The following is a 20,575-nucleotide window of genomic DNA, read 5'->3' as shown; positions in this document are numbered from 1 at the left end:
GGTATTAAAATATTTAACTAAGAGCTTAGGGGGCAAAAGTAGATGTGATGGAGAGATACACTGTAGCTTCAGATACACTGTCACACCTGTACAAAGTTGTGTTGCATTGCTTTATTTAGAAACTTCAGAATGCTCTCCAACTTCGCATTCATATGCTCATTGTGTACTGGCTGTATCTCTGTACACTTACATCTTTCCAGCCACCTTATCCTTAGATAAAATATGTCTTAAAATAGCTTATACATATATATTATTGTACATGCACAATAAAATAAAGAAAAAAGTGCGTGCTCCATAGTGTAAAAAGGTAATTTCATTTAAGCACAAAGCTAAGTATATGTGTGTGTGTGTGTGTGTGTGTACATAGCATGTACATATATATAGCAGTGAATATTTTCCTGAAAGTAATGTTGGAATGCATGATACCGTATATGACCTTTCATGGACAAATTAGTTAAAAATTAGCCTATACAGAGGAGTTGGACATCAATAATTTAACAAAGTGGACTTTGAGGATAAAGTTCTGACAATATTATAATGAATAACTCTTTAGAATTCAACAGAGACACGAGTCTTTCGATTTCATTATGGTCACAAATACAACACTTGAATAGTCACCTTTATTAACTCATGTATTTAATGTTCTGGAAGGTTTGCTTATGTGTTAGTTTTAACTGTTTGCAACACAGTTTTAAACATGTACAGAGAATCACCAGCTATACACTGTCATTAAGTAATATATGATAATAAACGTATATTCAAAATAAGAATGTGTGTGTGAGCACAAAAATGTGTAAAGCCGTGTAGCAAAAGTCTACAAAATATAAGCTATATGTGTGACCTGTCACACCAGTACACAGATCGCAAGTCTTCAGTGTTTGAGAAGCCAGATAATATGTCTGTTTATTTGCAAAGATGAGACTATACAAAGATTATATATACAGAAGCAGCAACTTAATTTCGGGCTATTACTACTCATACACCCATGAATTCCATGTACCACCAAGGGGTTAACTTTTGTTGAAGGTTCATGACGTTTTGGAAGACCTTTTGCTTCTTTAATGGCATAGAATGTTTTGTTGAATTATCATTACCGTGTGCAATTTTATGTTCCCGTTTCTCTGTTTATTTCTGGCATTAAGTGGTCCTCCAGTGATTTTCCACAGCTTAACATTTACCATCCGAAGGAGAGATAACAGACCGTGTGTTCCGGTCATTACTGCACTAAAATATAACTTGGTTGGGAGAAAGCAGAGTCATAAAATACTGTTTGTGTACAAATAGAGCTTTAAAAAAAATGTATATGTGCGGATATCACAATCTTTGTAATAAATCTGGATGTTAGAGGTGGTATTTAAAAGGTGGCCATGTGCAGTCGAGTTCTATTTTGATTATCCGTCTTTGAACCACCTATTTCTGTTGATTATGACCAAGTCCCCTAGGGCAGATGTTCCCAAGTCCAGTCCTCATGGACCACTAACAGTGGTCTCTCTCATTAGCACAGGTGGCCCATTCATTTTGGCTGAACCAGCTGTGCTCAAGCAGGGGATATCCTTAACCTGTACTGTTAGTGGTCCTTGAGGACTGGAGTTGGGAAACACTGTAGTATGGGTGCGATGGTATCCAAACTTAGAAAGGTATCACAAATTCCAGAATATTTATAGGTGATGTTAATATCATATCCTATGCAGCATTCTCCCAAGTACACCTGCGCATCAGGAGGCAACACGTATATATCAACAAGAGGGCCTCCACATAAGTCAGAAAAGCTTGATGAGTAGAGAGAAAGCACTTAACCAAATAATCTATTTGCCAAAAATATATATTGGCCCATAGTGACTAAATGATGATTTATTTGAATGGGAGTTTGGCTGTGCTACTGATGAGCACCCTTTAGTGTTTATGGGCCATTACATGAATAAGCAAAATTCTTTGTATTAAATATTCAATGTAAGTGGCATATGCTGAGCTAGTGAAAAAACGCAACTGAGTAGATAAGAAGGTGGATTGTTGAGTGACAGATCTTCTCGTGTATTCAATTCTGAGGTTCATTTAATAAACAAACACTGCGGCCCTGTAGCCCTAACATATGCAAATGTGGTTACATGTGGCTTTGTTTTGTAACCCAGAGGTGGGTTAGAGGGTGCTGAGTACCGCAGTGCATTCACGGCCTATTGAAATGACGACTGCCCGCAATAAGTTCCTATTACGTGGCAGTGCCTCTGGTTGTATGAGCGCTGCGAGCAGTTCCAGCTCTGTGTGCCGTAATCCAGATGTTGCCCTGTTTACATGAAGTGAATTTGAACTGATGTTCCAGTCTCAGAATAGCAACCTATAACTATTTTTGGGCGAGACTGCTCTCTGCAGGCACTCTGGGACTTTGTACAAGGACTTTGTGTAACCGGCGCGTATTAGATTGCTCTGCTATTTTTTTGTTTTTCTGAATTCTACCGTAGAGATGGCTACGTGGGTAACATATGCTGTTAATTATTTAAAAATAAACCAAATAGGTCATCTTTTATTGCATTGCTTTTCAAGATCTGGTATTCCATCGTTTCTTCATAAAATGCTAGTTTAATTGTTAGGTTACTGATTGAGTAGAATGAATTATTTTAATTAATACAATTATAGCAGCAATGCTACACCCACCCCCCCTTTTTATTTTCTTATTTTATATGTAAAGCATGTGACAATGTCACTTTCTTACCTAAGCTGGCAATCGTTTAGTGCTCCTGTTATCAATCTGTAAAAATCCTGATTGTGTGCCTAACGAAATGGCCGCCATCTTACTTTGTGCTGCAGTCTGTGAAATGCTGCAGCTGATACAGTATGTAACATTATATTATGAAGTGTAACACATTGTTACAGCTTTCAGAGTAATAGACAGTCTGCTGTTTGGAACACAGCAACAGATCTGTTTGTGATACTTTGTTGCCAAAGGGTAGAGCTCAAAAAGGTGTGCGTGTGTGAGAGAGCCGGTTTCAAAATAGGAAGTGGACATGACTGTCTAAATGGTTGCTTTAGTAACCAAAGGATGATCCATACAATAAAAAAATCATTACAAAATGGCATTAGGAGTTACCAAAAAAATGCAGACCGTATTATCTAATACTCGAGAATTGATTTATTTAAAAAAATAAAACATACTGTATAGGATTGTTCATGTTTCTCTGGTGTCTGTAAGGCTGCGGCCCCGGTGCAGCGACGCACATTCATGCTTGAGAGCCGCGACGTTCACCAACTCTCTGAGCATGAGCGCTAGCCTGTCCTGCAAGAATTTGTGGCACATAAGGGAGGGGGCGTGGCATTGCCTGGATCGGTGTGTGTGTGTGTGTGCACGCATTGACGGGTGCTGATTCGTTGTTGAATGGTCATGTGACCCGTAAGCGCGCTTGGAAATCAATTTTCCCTGTCTCCCAAGCGCTGAGCATTGCTAAGCGTGCGCGCGTACGCACACGTGGTGTGGCATGCGCATCGAATAACATTGATTCGATCGCGCCATGCGCGCGTCACCGGCACTATAAGCGTAGCATTATGGTGACAACAGATGGCTAAAAACAATTGAGCTGTGTAGTAGATTTGCATATACTTGGGAAAGCAATGTTTGCATACGTTTAGCCACATTACAAACCTTGGCGTAGCGTACACTTCTACAGAATAAATACCGAACAGAAAGTGCTTAAAGCTTCTTACTCATCTACTAGTGGTTTAGTGCCTACAAAGTAAACCTAAGAAAAACAAGATTGTTCAGTGTGTGGTGTTTAATTTGGGTCAAAAAATAATTTGTCTTGGCCTAATTTAGCACAGGTTGAAACAAAGTACAAGCTTAAGGAGGAGAACCCGCTTCTCATAATATGTTTCTTTTTACAGGCCCCGGTGAAGGTTTGGGGAAAATAATTCAGCGATTTCCGCAGAAGGATTGGAGTGAAACCCCTTTCCCCCAAGGAATAGAGCTGGTATGTATAAAACATTTATTACGCAACGCGGTATTAAGAAGAACTAGAACTGGTTTGCATACAATATGTCATAAGTTAATCAAGTGATAAATCAAATAACAGTAAAATTGTCGTCTTGTGCCTCTTTAAAGGCTTTCCAAGTCTACCAGAAACATGAATATGTATTTTTTTTGTTTGTCATGGTATTTTTTCACTTACGTTTTTGGTACTGTCTTTTCTGTTTAGTGTCATGCACATAAGTGGTACATTTCTAAACTTCTTAAGAAGTTAGAGGTTGATTGATTTATGATTCTTGAAAAATAATTTTAAAAGCATTGCCGGAAACCGTTATGCCAACATGCCTTTTTGCTTTATTTAACAAATGGGTTTTTAGCATTGGTTTATACCCCCTGGGAAATCGCCTTAGAAGAGATCTACCTTCCAATACGTAAAGTAAACCATTGATTAAACCAGCATGTTATGTCTGGGACACCTATTTAAAAATGAACATGTTGTACAAAACAATACTTGAGTGAGAATGTTAACCATTTTAGAGCTACCGAGACAGGTATTAAATACTGCATTAAGATAAAACACTTGCGGGTATTATTCATTAAACTTGCATAGTGCCGGACGGAGCACTATCCCATTCAATGGAAGTCTCCCAGATTGACACTATCGCAGTTGAATGACAAACCCCCTTAGACTAACACGCTTGTTTTTGGTGAGGAACCAGATATTTGAATGATGTGAACACATTTTGACTTGTGCTAAGGCCGAGGCTTAGGACAAGTTATCCATGGAATCCTGCTGTGGAGTAGAAGCATTTTTGTGGTCATTACTGTAGGAACGTTTGGTATCTGTTCAATGGCATAATTTGCTAAACAACTGTTTAACTGCTGTTTCAAATCAGCAACAGCCTGTTAAAAAGAGATTGGGGACATTGATGCAAAATACATGTCCTTGCCATCCATTTGTTTTAAACGTGGAATGTTTCCAAGTTGACGACCTCTATTGATTGCTAAATAGTGGAAATGTCCAACATAATGGAAACGGGAGAAGATATAATACAAGGTTACATAACACTTCAGTGGCCAATGCATTGCTTTTAAACGGTACCATTTTCTACGGTATGTTACTGATGTCTAGTTTTCTACACAGTGATTCCGATGAGGAGTATTACACCCACTTTATTTTTTGTTTTATGTCTGTGGTTGTGTGTTTTAGAGGAGAGTCCGTTGCCAAGATGAAACTGTTTAGGGGTTGACATGTTTTTGTAATAGACTGAATGATATCCACAATGAAATGTGACATGTAATACATCTATTTCTGTAAGGAAAGTGGTTTAAAGTGAAGTTTGATAACTGCTTGGGGCTTTTTTGTGGCGCTTTGATTTAATCTTGTTGTTGGTCATATGTTCAATTCTTTTTATTGCTAGGAACTCAAATAATTTGCCCTACTATGAACTTGAGCAGTGATTGTGTTATCTGTTGGCACAATGAATCCATTTCTCAGCATGAAGTGGATTTATGTTTGTTCTGGGTTATAAAATTTGTAGTGTCTGAGCTGGTCAAAACTTGAACTGAAAACATTTCTATCCAAATATGACTTTTACCCCCTTTAGTGGAGTTGCTACTAACAGACAGGAGGTTATTCAGCTTATGTAAGTTATAGCTTTGTTCTGGTAATTACGTTGGCATTCAATAAACCATCAAATGAGTGTAATTCTGAAAGTACTGTAGTCTGTAGATCAGCCATAAATATACATGGGATTAATGACCTGTGAAGCAACTTTCAGATACATACATATGACTGAAATGGTGAATCCACAAAACCGGTTTTATGGCGGTATTAAATATATCACGGTCATTAGGTTAAATTGGTCCGGTGTGGGACAACACTAGAGTCGTGCTGATAGTAAGTGAAGTGACATTTGATGGGGGGTTTTTTTTTGTGAGCAATTTTGCAATAACGACGAGCCTCGTAAACCAAATTTACTCCGTGTACTGCTGTTTCAGATCCGTGACCGCATAGTATAAAGATTGTGGAAACATTTATATAAAATAAATGTCTTTGCCATCCAGTTTTTTTTTTGACGTGGAATGCTTCGAGGTTGATAACATTTATTGTTTGCAAAATAGTGGACGTTTCTGACATAATGGAAAATGGAGAAGATGGAATACAAGGTTACACAACTCGTCAGCTGGCAATACATTGCTTTAAAAGCAGCAGTCCAAGCTGCTGTTAAAAAATTAATAAATAAAAACGTACCCTTTAATATGTGCATCAAAATAATCCACACAATGATAAGTAATTAGCTAAGTTGCCCATCGATCCGTTCTCCTGTGATCGATCGGCGAAGATTTGGCTCGGGGTTCACTAAATGGCCGTCGGTGCAGCAGAAGAGGACCAAAGATGCAAAGTTCTGTGGGGAAGGTCATGTGACAAGGCAGTCACTAGATACAATTGGTGCACTGCTAGAGAGAGGGCAGGGCTCAAAAAGGGGTATGCCAGAGCCTGTTTCAAAAGAGGAAGGGGATGTGACTTTGTAAATGGTTGCTATATAAACAGAAAATGCTTGTTACCTTGTAATACATTAAAAATGTCACTCAGAGTTGTTTAAAACAAATGCTACAAGTATTTTCTCATAGTACATAACTGATTTATTTAAAAAAAAAAAACATGTAGGGTATTGCTTGGTCTGGAGCTTTATAATTAACTGCCAGTTTCGCTAAATTGTACTGCAAATTGGTAAAGCTAAGAGCAATATACACTTTTGTGAAAATGTGAAATTGAAGAGAAAACCGTGAAAAATTCCATTTCATTCACACACCTCTAGACTGCACCTTTAACAGTTCTAAAGGTATCTTGTATGTAATTTGGTTGATTATTCAAACATATTTTCATGAATTCTTTCTAATTGAATTTGTGTTATTAAATTCTCAAAGTATTGCTTTTGCAGCTTTTTAAATGGTGACTTTTAAAACCTTTTCTGTAACAAGAGTTTGGACGCTATTCATAGCAGGTGAACTATAAAACATAACGCATTTCAACAATAATTTGACTGTCATTAAGTTATTTATCGGAGAATGATTTGGCAAAGTTTAAGGTAGGAAGGAAAGGTATACAGAGATATACCAAATAAGTAAACATGGGAAAGATGTTGATCCAGGGAGTCATCCGATTTGCCAATTCTTGGAGTCAGGAAGGAATTTGAGATATCATTAGATGATATTTTACTTGGGTTGTTTATTTGCCTTCCTCTGGATCAATATACTGTAAGTACAGATATAGGATAAAGTATCTGTCTAAATTTAGCATAGGTTGTACTTGATGGATGTATGTCTTTTTTCAACCTCATCTACTATGTAACTGTATAACTATATAAGGTATGGCCGGTTGGTAACGGGACTATCTTTGAAGTGGGAAAACATGGTTCAAAGTAGAGCAGCTTCTTGTACCCATACTGTACACATGGTGAGCATCTGCATTTGAAAGTTATTATAGTCACTGCAAAAAAGCTGCTCTTTTTTCTTAACTGGCTGATACAGTACAGTATATAATTGCCGATTGTTTAACGGAAACATAATTCATTCTGCAAAAGACTTCATTAAAGTAGCCGGGCGTGCTGGATTTCCCCCCTGCAATAGTAAGCGGTACTAATAAGAATGAATAACATATATATATGTATATGTGTATATATATATATATATGTATATATATTTAAAAAATATATATATATATATATACACATATATATCTTAATATATAAAATCGAAAGGTTAGTGCTAGCTGCGGTGAATCTGATTGGTCCTCAGCTTCTGGCCAATCGGATTGGTGGCTCTGACGTCACCCAACTGCCACTCTCTTCCCCCTCGGACACACACACACACACACACACACACTGTCCTCTCCCCCCCCCCCCATCACACTCACCCTCACGTGCGCCGCCCTGCACCGGCTCCCGGACGGAGGGGAAGCGCGGCGCGGTTCTCCTGCCCCAACCGCCAACGCTCACTTCTCTCCCTCCCCGGCGCTCACTTCCCTCCCTCCCCGGCGCTCACTTCCCTCCCTCCCCGGCGCTCACTTCCCTCCCTCCCCCTCCCTTCCCCCCCACCCCGCACCCTCCTATACCGCTCCCCGGTGTCTCTCCCTCTCCCTTTGTTCCTCTCACTCCAAAGCCAGCTCTGCACGTTCGCACCGGCACATAGCCTCCTCTCACTATTTAATCATCGGCTCCGGTTCAAACTGCGTCACTAGGAGATGTGGGGTTTTTTTTCCCCCCGCCTTTTTGTGTGCTGAGGTGATCAGGAAAATGGCGCCGGAGTGGGTAAGATGGCGGCGCACAGCGGACAGGCGGGGGGTGGTATTCAGTCAGGAGAGGTGGTATATATGTAGCCAAGTGCCACTGGCTATAGCCTTTTACTGGCCTCAACACTATGTCCTGATAGGAACAGGCAGTGTTGGTGTTAAACTCCTGCGCAGGCCTAGCCTGCAGTTGCAGCCTGGATCGGTACTATGTTGCTTATCCAGGGGCAGGCCTAAACTGGCAGTTGGAGTATCATACCTGAGGAGGGTACTGACTGGGTCACATGTATATGGTGTGATGCCTGTCAGTACCTGGACCTGCCCTGTTATGGGGCGGGGTTACAAGCCCTTCCCCCCGGGTATAAAAGCTGACACTCCACCAAGTTGAGTTGGTTGATTATGGGATAATGTGATACCCTTTCCACTACAAGAGGGTCAAGGAGATTGGGAGGGGCTCTGGGGAATATTGCCTGTGGGGAGCATCCTGCATCCAGTAGGATCCTCATGGGATTTAGGCGCTGCACAGTAAAGAGACGGAGAAAGCCTGCCCTGTTGCTGCTCCCAAACTAGAACTGCGGTCCCACTCAGACCTCCTGAACCAGCAGGTGAGCTACAGCACGGGACAACACCCATGTAGTGGCCAGATCTTCCGTGGCAGGGGGGAACAGGTGCTACATATACATTTCCTTTAATATACATATTTATGAGGTTATTTTGTAACCACCAAATTCTCACGGGTTATAAAATGACTTTTATCCAGCTGGTCTGCCAAGTATTCAAAGTTTTCACATAATCTTATTGGAACCTTTTGTTTGCAGCTAAAAACACAGATTCGGTAACAGATGAACGCACATCTGAAGCAAAGATCACAGGTAGAAATTTGTTGTGTGCCTACGTGCATGAAGGTGCATGTTCGCGGGGGTTCAGGCCTATTGAAATGAGCCTTATTGCCAAGTCATCTACAGCAGCGGTGCGCAAACTGGGGGGGGGGGGGGGCGCGAGACTTTTGGGGAGAGGGGGGGGCACGGCTCACTTACCCGGGTGCACTGGTCTCCATGTCAACGCGGCGTCAAATGACGTCGCAGGGCCATGTGACGTGAGGTGACATGACCCCGCGACATCATTTAACGCCCGTTGCCATGGGGACGCGGCGTCAAATGACGCTGTGGATCATGTGACGTTACGTCACATGACCCAAAGGAGTGGCGTGACACAGGGGGAGAGCAGGTGGGGGGGGGGGTGCAGCGCAGGAAGTTTGCGCACCCCTGATCTACAGCATGCCAGAGCCTTTTCAAAGATCCACACGTTCCTGCAGTTGTAGAAATGATGAAGCTAGTTTCCCCTGTAAAGTTTGAAGTCAATCCTATATAAGACACATACTAAGGCAGCATCCGGCGCTAGAAAACACCTTCCAGCCCATTCAAGTCAGTTAGCTGTAAGGTGTGCCCCAGCACCAGAAAATGTCTTATGTCAGAAGATTGCTTAGTCTTATGGCAGAAGATGTCCCCATCTTTTCATTTTATTTTTTTATCAGTGGAACTGGAGAATTAGTTGTATTGATCACTTATTTTTTCTGTTATCCCGGAGTTGAAGAAAAGATCATAAACTCTCAAGAGTAACAAAAGAAATGTGTATGAAGCTTTGGGGGATTTCCTATTTCGAAACAAAACTTGAAATCTCAGTATCTCAACCCAAGTACGATACTTCATTGTTATCTGATGTTTGTATCCAGGCTGTATAATTGATTGCTCTGGTGATCTTGCTCTGCTGTGATTGATGGGATGTGGGTTTTTTTTTAATCAGGATTGAACATGATCTGCATTGTGTGTTCTAGTACCTCTAGGTCATTATACAGCAGCAGATCTGTGTGAACCTACAGAAGCTTTCTTTTTTTTTTTTTTTTCAAACATTTTTATTGGGTAAATAAACAGTCACATATCATGCAAGTATCATTGTTTACATCCCAATACATTACACCATTTTCAAGTTTTTGTGGAAGAAGGGCAAAGCAGGTTGCCCAAAAAGAGCGCTTCCCAGAGAGGGGGAAGCTTAGTTTAGTTCCAAAGTGGGGGGAAAGATGACAAAGAACATGTCGTTGGGGTGGGGTGGAGGGGAGGGGGGGGGGGAGGGGGTGTATTTTACAGAAGCTTTCTTAATCTATTGTTATCTGTCATTTAAATTGAATAAACATTTGAATATCCAATAAAGCCATAGTGGTTACAAGCAGTAGTAGGAAATCAAAACTGCTAAACTTCCTTTAATTCATTGCTAGAATTTTCCTGGGGAACAAGATGAAAACGGAAACTCTTGAACAATAGTTTCTTTTTCCCCAGAGTGCATTTCTGTCTCTTTACTTTTTTCATGATCTATCTTGCATTTATTTTGCATCAAAATGAAACATATCACTTTTTCCTCGCCAAATCGTTGAATATCATCCCAAAACAAACTTTCATTGTAAATAAAGATCATTGTGTTCTTGGTATGTTATTTCTAAAACATTTATGAAAATTGGCTTTAACTTTTGTGTTTTGGTACTTAATGACTCTTCTATAACCAAGCACTGAGAAATCATTTGGAAATAATATATATTCAAAATGGTATACTGCAATTTTATATATATACGTTGGGAGCCTTTCTGATGACATCACTTTGGGGGGGAGAAAAGTGTTGTACACACTGCAAAGTACAAAAAAAATGTAGCTTTTTAGCCAAACCTTTGGGATAAAATTGTTTTGACACCAACATAAGCAGTTAAGGCTAAGTTCTAAGTCAATCCTTCGAAAAGTCAGCGTTTTTAGCAACTTTTGAAAAATATCAATCTGTTAATTTTGAATGTTTTATAGCAGTATTTCTCCTACATAGACGATAACAATGTGCCACCAGGATCAAGAAAAATCAATTAATGTTTTCACTGCCGGCATCTTTGAAGTTCGTTTTGTCAAAGGTACAGCGTTCCGTTGAGTTTGCAGCCGTATATAATGAACTTCATGGGAGGCTATTGGCGCCAATACATTGAAATGGGTCCAAAAGAGTAGGAAGCTTAATTTATCATACATTCAAAACCATACTATCACAAGGATGGCAAATGTAAGAAAGTTGGATATTTGCTTCAGGCGTCCTATCAACATATGGCTTCTGCATGGACTGCTTAACTTAAAACCAAAACATGGGATAGAGCAGGGGTGGACTACTCCAGTCCTCAAGTGCCACCAACAGGTTGGATTTTCAGGATATCCCTGGGTCAGCACAGGTGGCTCAATGAGTCCATGCTTCAGCACAGGTGAAGAGGCTCAGTCTTCGCTTATAAGTTTTGAGAAAAGTAGGTTTCAGAACACTGATTCACATTCTGCATTTCAATGAATTTGTGTTATCTTATTTTTTTTTTACTTTTTTCTATTGAAGAGTTAATTTAATTAACCCCACTCATATATTGTAAAAGGGACATTTAAATAAAAAATTCCACCCACTGATTCAGCTTCCTGTTTATCTGTGTGTACAATGTTTTCTGGGTGAAAGATTGATTCCCATGTTTGGTGGAAAAATCCCCTTTGATAATGAACGTGCTTCCTGGAAAATAACGATAAATAACATTTCCATACAATCGCAAACACCAAATGTTCCTTTCTTTAGATAAATTAGATATTTAAATTAGAAAAAAAAAACCGCACATATTGCGGGCCACTTCAATTTTAATCATTTGCAGGACCACCATAATTATACATTGCTCTATTAATCAATAAATGTGTGTGTGTGTGTGTGTATATATAGATATAGATATATATATATATATATATATATATATATATAGATATATATACACACACACACACACATACACACTGGTGTGAAAAAGAAAGTACACACTCTTTGAATTCCATGGTTTTACATATCAGGACATGATAACAATCATCTGTTCCTTAGCAGGTCTAAAAATTAGGTAAATACAACCTCAGATGATCAACAACACATGACATATTACACCGTGTCATGATTTATTTAACAAAATTAAAGCCAGAGTGGAGAAGCCATGTGTGAAAAACTAAGTATACCTTATGATTCGATAGCTTGTAGGACCACCTTTAGCAGCAATAACTTGAAGTAATCGTTTTCGGTATGATTTTATCAGTCTCTCACATCGCTGTAGAGGAATTTTGGCCCACTCTTCTTTATAACGTTGCTTCAGTTCATTGAGGTTTGTGGGCATTTGTTTATGCACAGCTCTCTTAAGGTCCAGCCACAGCATTTCAATCGGGTTGAGGTCTGGACTTTGACTGGGCCATTGCAACACCTTGATTCTTTTCTTTTTCTGCAATTCTGTTGTAGATTTGCTGGTATGCTTGTGATCATTGTCCTGTTGCATGACCCAATTTCGGTCAAGCTTTAGCTGTCGGACAGATGGCCTCACATTTGACTCTAGAATACTTTGGTATACAGAGGAGTTCATGGTCGACTCAATGACTGCAAGGTTCCCAGGTCCTGTGGCTGCAAAACAAGCCCAAATCATCACCCCTCGACCACCGTGCTTGACAGTTGGTATGAGGTGTTTGTGCAGTTATGCTGTGATTGGTTTTCGCCAAGTATGGAGCTGTGCATTATGGCCAAACATCTTCACTTTGGTCTCGTCTGTCCAAAGGACCTTGTTCCAGAAGTCTTGTGGTTTGTTCAGATGCAACTTTGCAAACCTAAGCTGTGCTGCCATGTTATTTTTAAAGAGAAGAGACTTTCTACTGGCAACCCTTCCAAACAAACCATACTTGTTCTGTCTTTTTCTAATTGTACTGTCATGAACTTTAACATTTAACATGCTAACTGAGGCCTGTAGAGTCTGAGATGTAACTCTTGTTTTTTTTTTTTTTCAATTTCTCTGAGCATTGCACGTTCTGACCTTGGGGTGAATTTGCTGGGACGTCCACTCCTGGGAAGATTGGCAACTGTCTTGAATGCTTTCCACTTTTGAATAATCTTTCTCACTGTAGAATGATGGACTTTAAATTGTTTGGGAATGGCCTTATAACCCTTCCCATGTTGATGGGCATCAACAATTGCTTCTCTAAGATCATTACTGATGTCTTTCCTCCTTGGCATTGTGTTAACACACACCTGAATGCTCCAGACCAGCAAACTGCTAAAACGTAGGGTTTTATAGAGGTGGTCACACTTGCTGATGATCAATTAATCAAGGGCATTTGATTAGCAGCACCTGTCTGCTACTTAGCATCTTAATTCCTATTTATTTATTTATAAAATGTTTTACCAGGAAGTAATACATTGAGAGTTACCTCTCGTTTTCAAGTATGTCCTGGGCATAGAGTTAAGACAACTAATACATGGCTACAAACACAGTTGCATAAATGAACAGCGTATACATTATATACAAGAAATTGCATGCACAGTTAAAGAAAATATATATTATAGGCTTATGAAACAGTTACAAACCAGATTAAAATGTGAGACAGCCTTAGTTTTGAAAGAACTTAAACTGGTGGTGGATGTGAGTCTCTCTGGTAGGTTGTTCCAGTTTTGGGGTGCGCAGTAAGAGAAGGAGGAGTGGCCAGATACTTTGTTGAGCCTTGGGACCATGAACAGTCTTTTGGAGTCTGATCTCAGATGTGCTGCATGTGGTAGGGGTGAGGAGCTTGTTCAGATAGATGGGTAGCTTGCCCAGAAAGTATTTGAAGACAGGAAAGGTGAACTTTGCGAACCAATAAGGGTGTACTTAGTTTTTCACACACAGCTTCTCTATCTTGGCTTTATTTTTGTTAAATAAATCATGACACAGTGTAATATGTCATGTGTTTTTGTTCATCTGAGGTTGTATTTACCTAATTTTTAGACCTGCTAAGGAACAGATGATTGGTATTATGTCCTGATATGTTAAACCATAGAATTCAAAGAGGGTGTACTTTCTTTTTCACACAACTGTATATGTATAACCCAGGGGTGCACAAACTATAGGCGCTGTGCCCCCCCGGTGCTCGCACCCCCTTACCTTGTTTTCCAGCGTCAAATGACGCCGCAGGGTCATGTGATGTCATGGCGTGACGCAACGATGCCGCGTTACCATGGCGACGTCACGTCACATGGTCCCGCAGTGTCATTTGACGCCGCGTTGTCATGGCGACGCATCACCACACTTCCCAACACTGGTAAATTGAGTTGCAGAGGCCTCACGCGATCCTCGGCATTAAATTAAATGCCTTGGGGAAGAGCGCAGGGTCTCTGCAACCACCCGCGCCCCCACAGGAAAATCTCGGGGAGCGCGCCCTAAAGTCTGCGCAACCCTGGTATAACCTATAGTAATGCAATACCTGAACTACAGTCTATATAAAATTCACCCTTTACTAGTAAAATATGAAATGCAGAGACAACAGGAGACTTCTAAAGTGAATTTGAGAAGGTTTTAGAGGTAGCACTACTAACATCTTTGAGTTCCACACTTGGAGAACCACTCATGTGATGCTTTTCCAACTTATGTCGTAACAGCAGTCGTGTTGCCGTCTGAACAGAAGAGTAAATAGTATAGCTAAGCGGCTTCTGGATTTACTTAACTTGTGTGTCAACTAATGAATGGGTAACCCACTCATACGAAGAAATGAAACTATCGGAGAAGCTGTCTCTTCATTGAATGGAGCATAATTTCCTTTTTCTGTAGACAAATTCAAAGCCTGTGTCGCTTTAATTTTTATACATGCATACATATGTAACCCTGTTTCCCCCACCCAATCTCACATAGGGTCTATCTTGGGGAAAACTGCTCTGGTTACTCATAATGGTGTGGTTCAAACCTGCTAGTAACAGGGGGCCCTGGGTCTTCCGCCTGGTGTTATGGGGAAAGGTCAGGACAGGCTTCTGGGGTATTGCCCGAATCGTACTCACGGTGACAGTGCCTCCATCTCTTGCAGCCTCCAGATGTGTGGGGAGAAATCTCTGCAGGAGAACTACCTCTTCTTCTCCCTGATAGATTTCAGTCTCAGGCAAGAAGTATATGAAACACAGGTTTCTTTATTCATTCTTTATTCAGCACAGCAGTCAGTTGTCAGCTTTACAGGGCTTCCACCCTCAGCATGTCCCTGGACCTCACTCCCAGCCACTGGCCACCAGGAGCGGTCCCAGCTCTTCCCTTATCCCCTGATGGAATAAGAGGAAACGGTTTCCCTCTGCTCCCCTAAGGGAGGGCTTCAAACTGCCAGAGCCCTGACAGCTTGGTTAGGGTAAACCTGTCTCTCTCAATGTTAGAGACAACTCACTAAATACAGGAAGGATAGTGCCTTAAGTACAGATCCAGTTGGAACCACCCCTGTAATTGGACACAAGACCTGATTGCACTACCTTCTCTGACTCACTGCACTGCAAGGTGTGGGGGAAAACCCATGATTACTCCTGGCAACCTACCCTTACTAGGGATTACTGCCAGGAGGAGGGCAGACCTATAGCCCAAAACCAATCAGGGCTACACATACATACATAACCAAAATCAAAAGACCAGGGAAGGCGATACAGCACTACAGGGTAGAGGAAAAAGGTAATTTAATCCATCTCTGGGCCCCTCAGGGAGGTCCATCTGAGATGGCTCCAAAACGTTGGATACCTTAGAATATGGATTTTCATCTACCTGTAGGACTGTGTCTCCTTCCCTCGTCTTTTGATTTTGGTGAAGTGTCTTTTTTATATACTATTTATGACTCGTGTACTTGCGAATGGTGGGCTAATTGTTTGTATATATGGTGTGCTTTCGCTTCCCTTTTTTATATACCGGTATGTACACGCACACGCACACGCACACACACACCACCTCCCCCCCCCTATATTTTGGGGCACACACTTACATTGTATAAACCAGACTACTGGAGAGGGTGCTGCTATCAAAGTACCTACTGTATAAGGAACGGTACAAAAATCTTGATAAAGGCTCCCGTGGGTAGCCGAAACGTTGGGCTAATGAGAGAGATTTTTTTTTTGCATATTTTTTCTGTGCCTATCCATTTGTTATTATACTTTTTATATATTGATATATAATCAATTTGTTAGTATATGATATGATATTATTTGTGTTCATTTTTTAAAGGCAAAAATCTGTAGCCACATACAGTACTTACTGTTTTTGTATCCTTAAGCAGTAAGCTTATACAATTCTGTATATACTGTAATAATTTATCGCACTCTTGTTTACAAAATATACATGTTCAACATACTGTATAAGCAGAAATAATTTAATAAAGTATTACTTTTGCCAGTAGAGGTGTGTATGTATCTCCTATTTTATCTATCAAATAATTTTTCATTTCAGCAATTTTATCTAAGCATATAAATGCCTGGTACACACAATCAGATATAAATCCACACAATGATTACAAATTGCAAGACTGTGTAGTTGACATTCAGATGTCTGCATAGTGTCCGAGTTAACTGTAAAATTGCACAGAAGCTTCAGATGTTTATTTTTCTGTGAACTGAAACTGGATATAGAAAAAAAGTTACTGGAATTCTTGGAGTGAAAGGTCTTTTGTGTTGCTTCTCTCACCATAGGGGGTTTTATTGTCTGCATTTAAATACATATATACATTTTTTTTTTAAATAAAGCCCAGGATAAAGGAATGTTACTACTGCTTTATACACCGCTTAAATTAAATTGCCGAGATGGAAAAGTTGGGTGCTCAATGACATCATGGTACTCTTGTGGCCCTTCTACTCTTAAATTATTTTCTGATCCAGACCCTTTGGGAAACTGGTTGAAGAGCCTTGTTGTAGACCATCTAAGTGGATGAGTTATGTGCATTATAGCTTTGAACCACTAACCAAATATGGACCTACGTGTCTACTATACCAGTGTTGCTCAACTCCAATCCTCAAGCCTCCCACAGGTTGCTCAATCAGTCCCTGCATCAGCACAGGTTGCTCCTTCAGAGGCTCAGTCTGTGACCGAGTCTCTGATTGAGCCACCTTTGCTGCAGCTTGGATGTCCTGAAAATCTGACCTGTTAAAGAGGCGTAAGGACTGGAGTTAAGCACCCCTGTGTACTATACCATGGTAATAACCAATAGAAATATTCCCTCGTGCAGTCTTGACTATTTTATTGGTGCTTTGAGTGCATTCAATTGCAATAGGGATGGGCAATATTTGTCCGGGGATTTAAATGTTTCAGGTCTCCAAATCCTGCAGTTTGTTCTCGTAGGCGATGAAGCATTGGGAATTGGAAGTATATAAGGGTACTCACTATGCTATGGTTTCATCAAGAAGGCGCCAGACATGAACTTGCGGTTCAGAGGGCCAATTTTGAAATCCCAACAATTCTGCCAGAATGGCCTGTGTCTCCTAGCAAGAGCGTTGTTGTCCTTTTGAAGTCCCAGTGGCAGACATTCAGGAATTCAGGGCATTTTTGAAAAGCTAATATTTATTGTACATTTTGTCTTTTGTCTGACTATTTGATTCATTAGGTGTACTTCCTGTTTTACTTTAGATATCACTACAATGTTTTCTTGCAGCCTCACTGCGGCACGATGTGTTTTTTTCGACAGATCTTGTCTATTGTGCCGGACCCACGAAAATATTTTGACTGTTCTCTGTTTACTGGAATCTAACTCCCTTCCTTTTATCAGTTTATACCAGTGTTGGGTTCTTTCCACTCTACTCAACTTCCTATTAAATAACCCTATTTTATCTTTATACGTCTCGCGATCAGCTCCAAATATATTACATTGCAACTGGTCATTCGCTGTCATGCAGTTTTTCAGTGGCTTGTCACTTCATTTATGCAATTCTGTATTTTGCCACGTTGCATACATTTTTATGAATTGCATTTTTAGACCCCTTTATTTTGTTTAACCCTTTGGGTGCCCTGAAACGTAACTACTACTTCATGGGGCTTTGGCACCCCAGGGGGCTAATTCATAAAATGCCTGCTTCTTTTTCTATGGGATGTTGCATCCAGTGCCGTGACTGAGCCATCCTGTGATATGTGGTAGAACGATTGTTTCATCGCCGTCGGGAGGGACCAAGGCACTCTGGTACTGCAGTCACCCCCCCCCCCCCCCCCCGCACTCAAAGGGTCTTACGGGGTTGCTCCATCTACTCGTTTATTTTTTAATAAGGAGGAGGGGGAAACAAATGCTATCCGGGGCTGAACCGTGGTCATTTCAACTCCGGGGACCCCTTGGTTTGTGAGATACTTGCCTCAGAAGCTGCACTCCAGTACCATCCCCTGCAGGGGAAACCAAATGGAGCTTTAAATCTCCCAGGGCACACTGGCCAATAGGAAACCTCGACGTCATCCATTGGGGCTTCCTGTGTGCTGCAGGAGACTTAAGAACCAGGAAGTAACCAGGGGAACCCAATTACTGATACAAGTATCTCGAGAACCAGGGTTTTTATTTTCAATATATATAACATCAAAATGTATCTTCTAATTACGTGTTATTCACAGCTGCCTCAACTTTCATCTTGCTTCACTGAAAAATGTTTTTAGGCAAAAGGATGTTCATTTTAGAGTCCTATATATGTAAAATGACCAACGCTGTAAATTGTGTCAGGGATATGAACATCAAAATGTTATGAAGCCGTGTATAGAATTATACTAAGTAAAAAGACCCCCTTGGCAATGGAGGGGTTAATATAATTTATGATTTAAATCCGGAGGAGTTAATAGAGCTATAGAAGTGGCCCACGTGGCAGTTTCTAAGATAATATACGACTCCTGCTAAATATAATGGTTAGCCCAAGCCGCAGCCAGTTAGGACCTTCTCACTAGATCACACACACCTTTTATGGATCTGAAGCAAAAAGGGACTCACCGCGGGTGCTCATTTGCATGTCAGTACCCAGAATCCTTGGCTGCAGTGGAAGCAGTGTATGCTAAGAGATAATGGGAAAAGACAGGGTTCCAGGCCAGTCTGAGACATGAATGTGCTCACAAGTGGTATTATTTATTTGAAGGTGATTTTTTTCACTTTTTTTGTTTTTAAATCGACCCTAACTTATTTAATGCGTGGCTCATACCTTTCATATAATTGTGAATGACGTCATGGGTGTCACTTTGGTTTGCCACTTGTTATGTAATAAGATGGCTGGTAGGTTAAAGCTAAACTGTATAATCTGCTTTCCCAAAGTCTGCAGTTCATGCCTTTTCTGCTATTTAATGGAGGTTTTTTTATACACTGAATATTTTAATTTAATTGTGCTCTAGAGATTTTTAGATCTCTTATCTACCTTATCCTTTATATTAAAAAGTGGTCGATTTCGTCCGGAAATCCCCTTTGCAGTTGGCAGGGATATCAGTCCAGAAACTGCCCAAACGGCTGTTTAGAACTATATAGAATTGCCCCTGCAGTCCCAGATCCACATAAGGGTGCTAAACTTTAGCACACCTTTACACACATTAGCGTGCAAAATGACAGCTATTTTATCATAGTGACGGTTTTGTCTTTGATCAATTAAAACGTAGGGAATTTGTAATGAGAGAGGAAAAAAAGAAAACCTTGCTGGATATTGGAGAGAAGGGAAGCAGGCACACGGGCTTATGCAAAACTATTTAATGTGCCACAAAAAGATCCAACGTTTCGGCAGAATCTCACTGCCTTCATCAAGGAGAGGCCCTGCTTCCCTTCTCTTCACTGTATTTCCCTGGGATGTCTGGACCTCCCTGGACCCAGTGCACCGGCAGATAAATACCCCCCTCCAGCACCATATTACAATGTGCATGTACTCCTCTCTGTGACTGGATATTGGAGGGCTCGAGATATCCTGTGTTTACCCTGCAGTTTTCTTTTGGGAATTCTTTGATGTACAAGATAAATAACATTTCTGTTCTGGTGTCTGGCTTCGTGTTTTTTTTCTTTCTGTGTACATGGATGTTAAATGACTCATGTTGTAACAAATGGGAAATAAAAACAGGTGGCTGAATCATTGTTTTCTCAGTGGAGTTGTTTGTTTAATTCCTTCATCATTTTCTACGTCCTCATTGAAAACATTGCTCCCATTTATAGGACCCGCCGTGTGTTTCCTGGTTTGAACTGCGTAGATAAGATCAGTGTCCTAAAACAATTGAAATGAAAGCCATCAGTGCTTTATTAAAAGGGGGCCGTTTGCACAGGTGTTCCCCTGAAAAATTGTAGAGAGGGTTATTCTGAAATGTAATAATTATGAAAATATATACGCTGGAAACTGTTCCCAACTCATTACATGTGGTCCTGGCTATAAGTCGGCCGGTTATCCGTCGAACAGATTATCCGGCGTCTTAAAATGCATTCCACTGAACGCATTATCCAATGTTGGAACAGATTATCCGACGATCACAGCCACAGTTTAACATTGGATCCGCAGTCCTAAGGCGGTTTGCG

At 40.6% G+C, this 20,575-nt stretch overlaps 1 protein-coding gene across 4 annotated transcripts in view; it reads left to right on the top strand.

The window, feature by feature from the left end:
• SBF2 (SET binding factor 2) overlaps positions 1-20,575 on the top strand; it is a 344,966-nt gene that overhangs the window by 59,229 nt on the left and 265,162 nt on the right. For all 4 annotated transcript variants that reach the window (XM_075567087.1, XM_075567085.1, XM_075567084.1 and 1 more), the window contains exon 2: positions 3,871-3,956. In XM_075567087.1, the coding sequence (XP_075423202.1) occupies positions 3,871-3,956 (86 nt within the window). The remainder of the gene's footprint in view (positions 1-3,870; positions 3,957-20,575) is intronic.

The sequence above is a fragment of the Ascaphus truei genome, chromosome 12 (assembly GCF_040206685.1).
Source record: "Ascaphus truei isolate aAscTru1 chromosome 12, aAscTru1.hap1, whole genome shotgun sequence".
Lineage (NCBI taxonomy): Eukaryota > Metazoa > Chordata > Amphibia > Anura > Ascaphidae > Ascaphus > Ascaphus truei.
The sequence above is the reverse complement of the archived record's forward strand: the minus strand, read 5'-3'. Positions and strand labels throughout refer to the sequence as shown.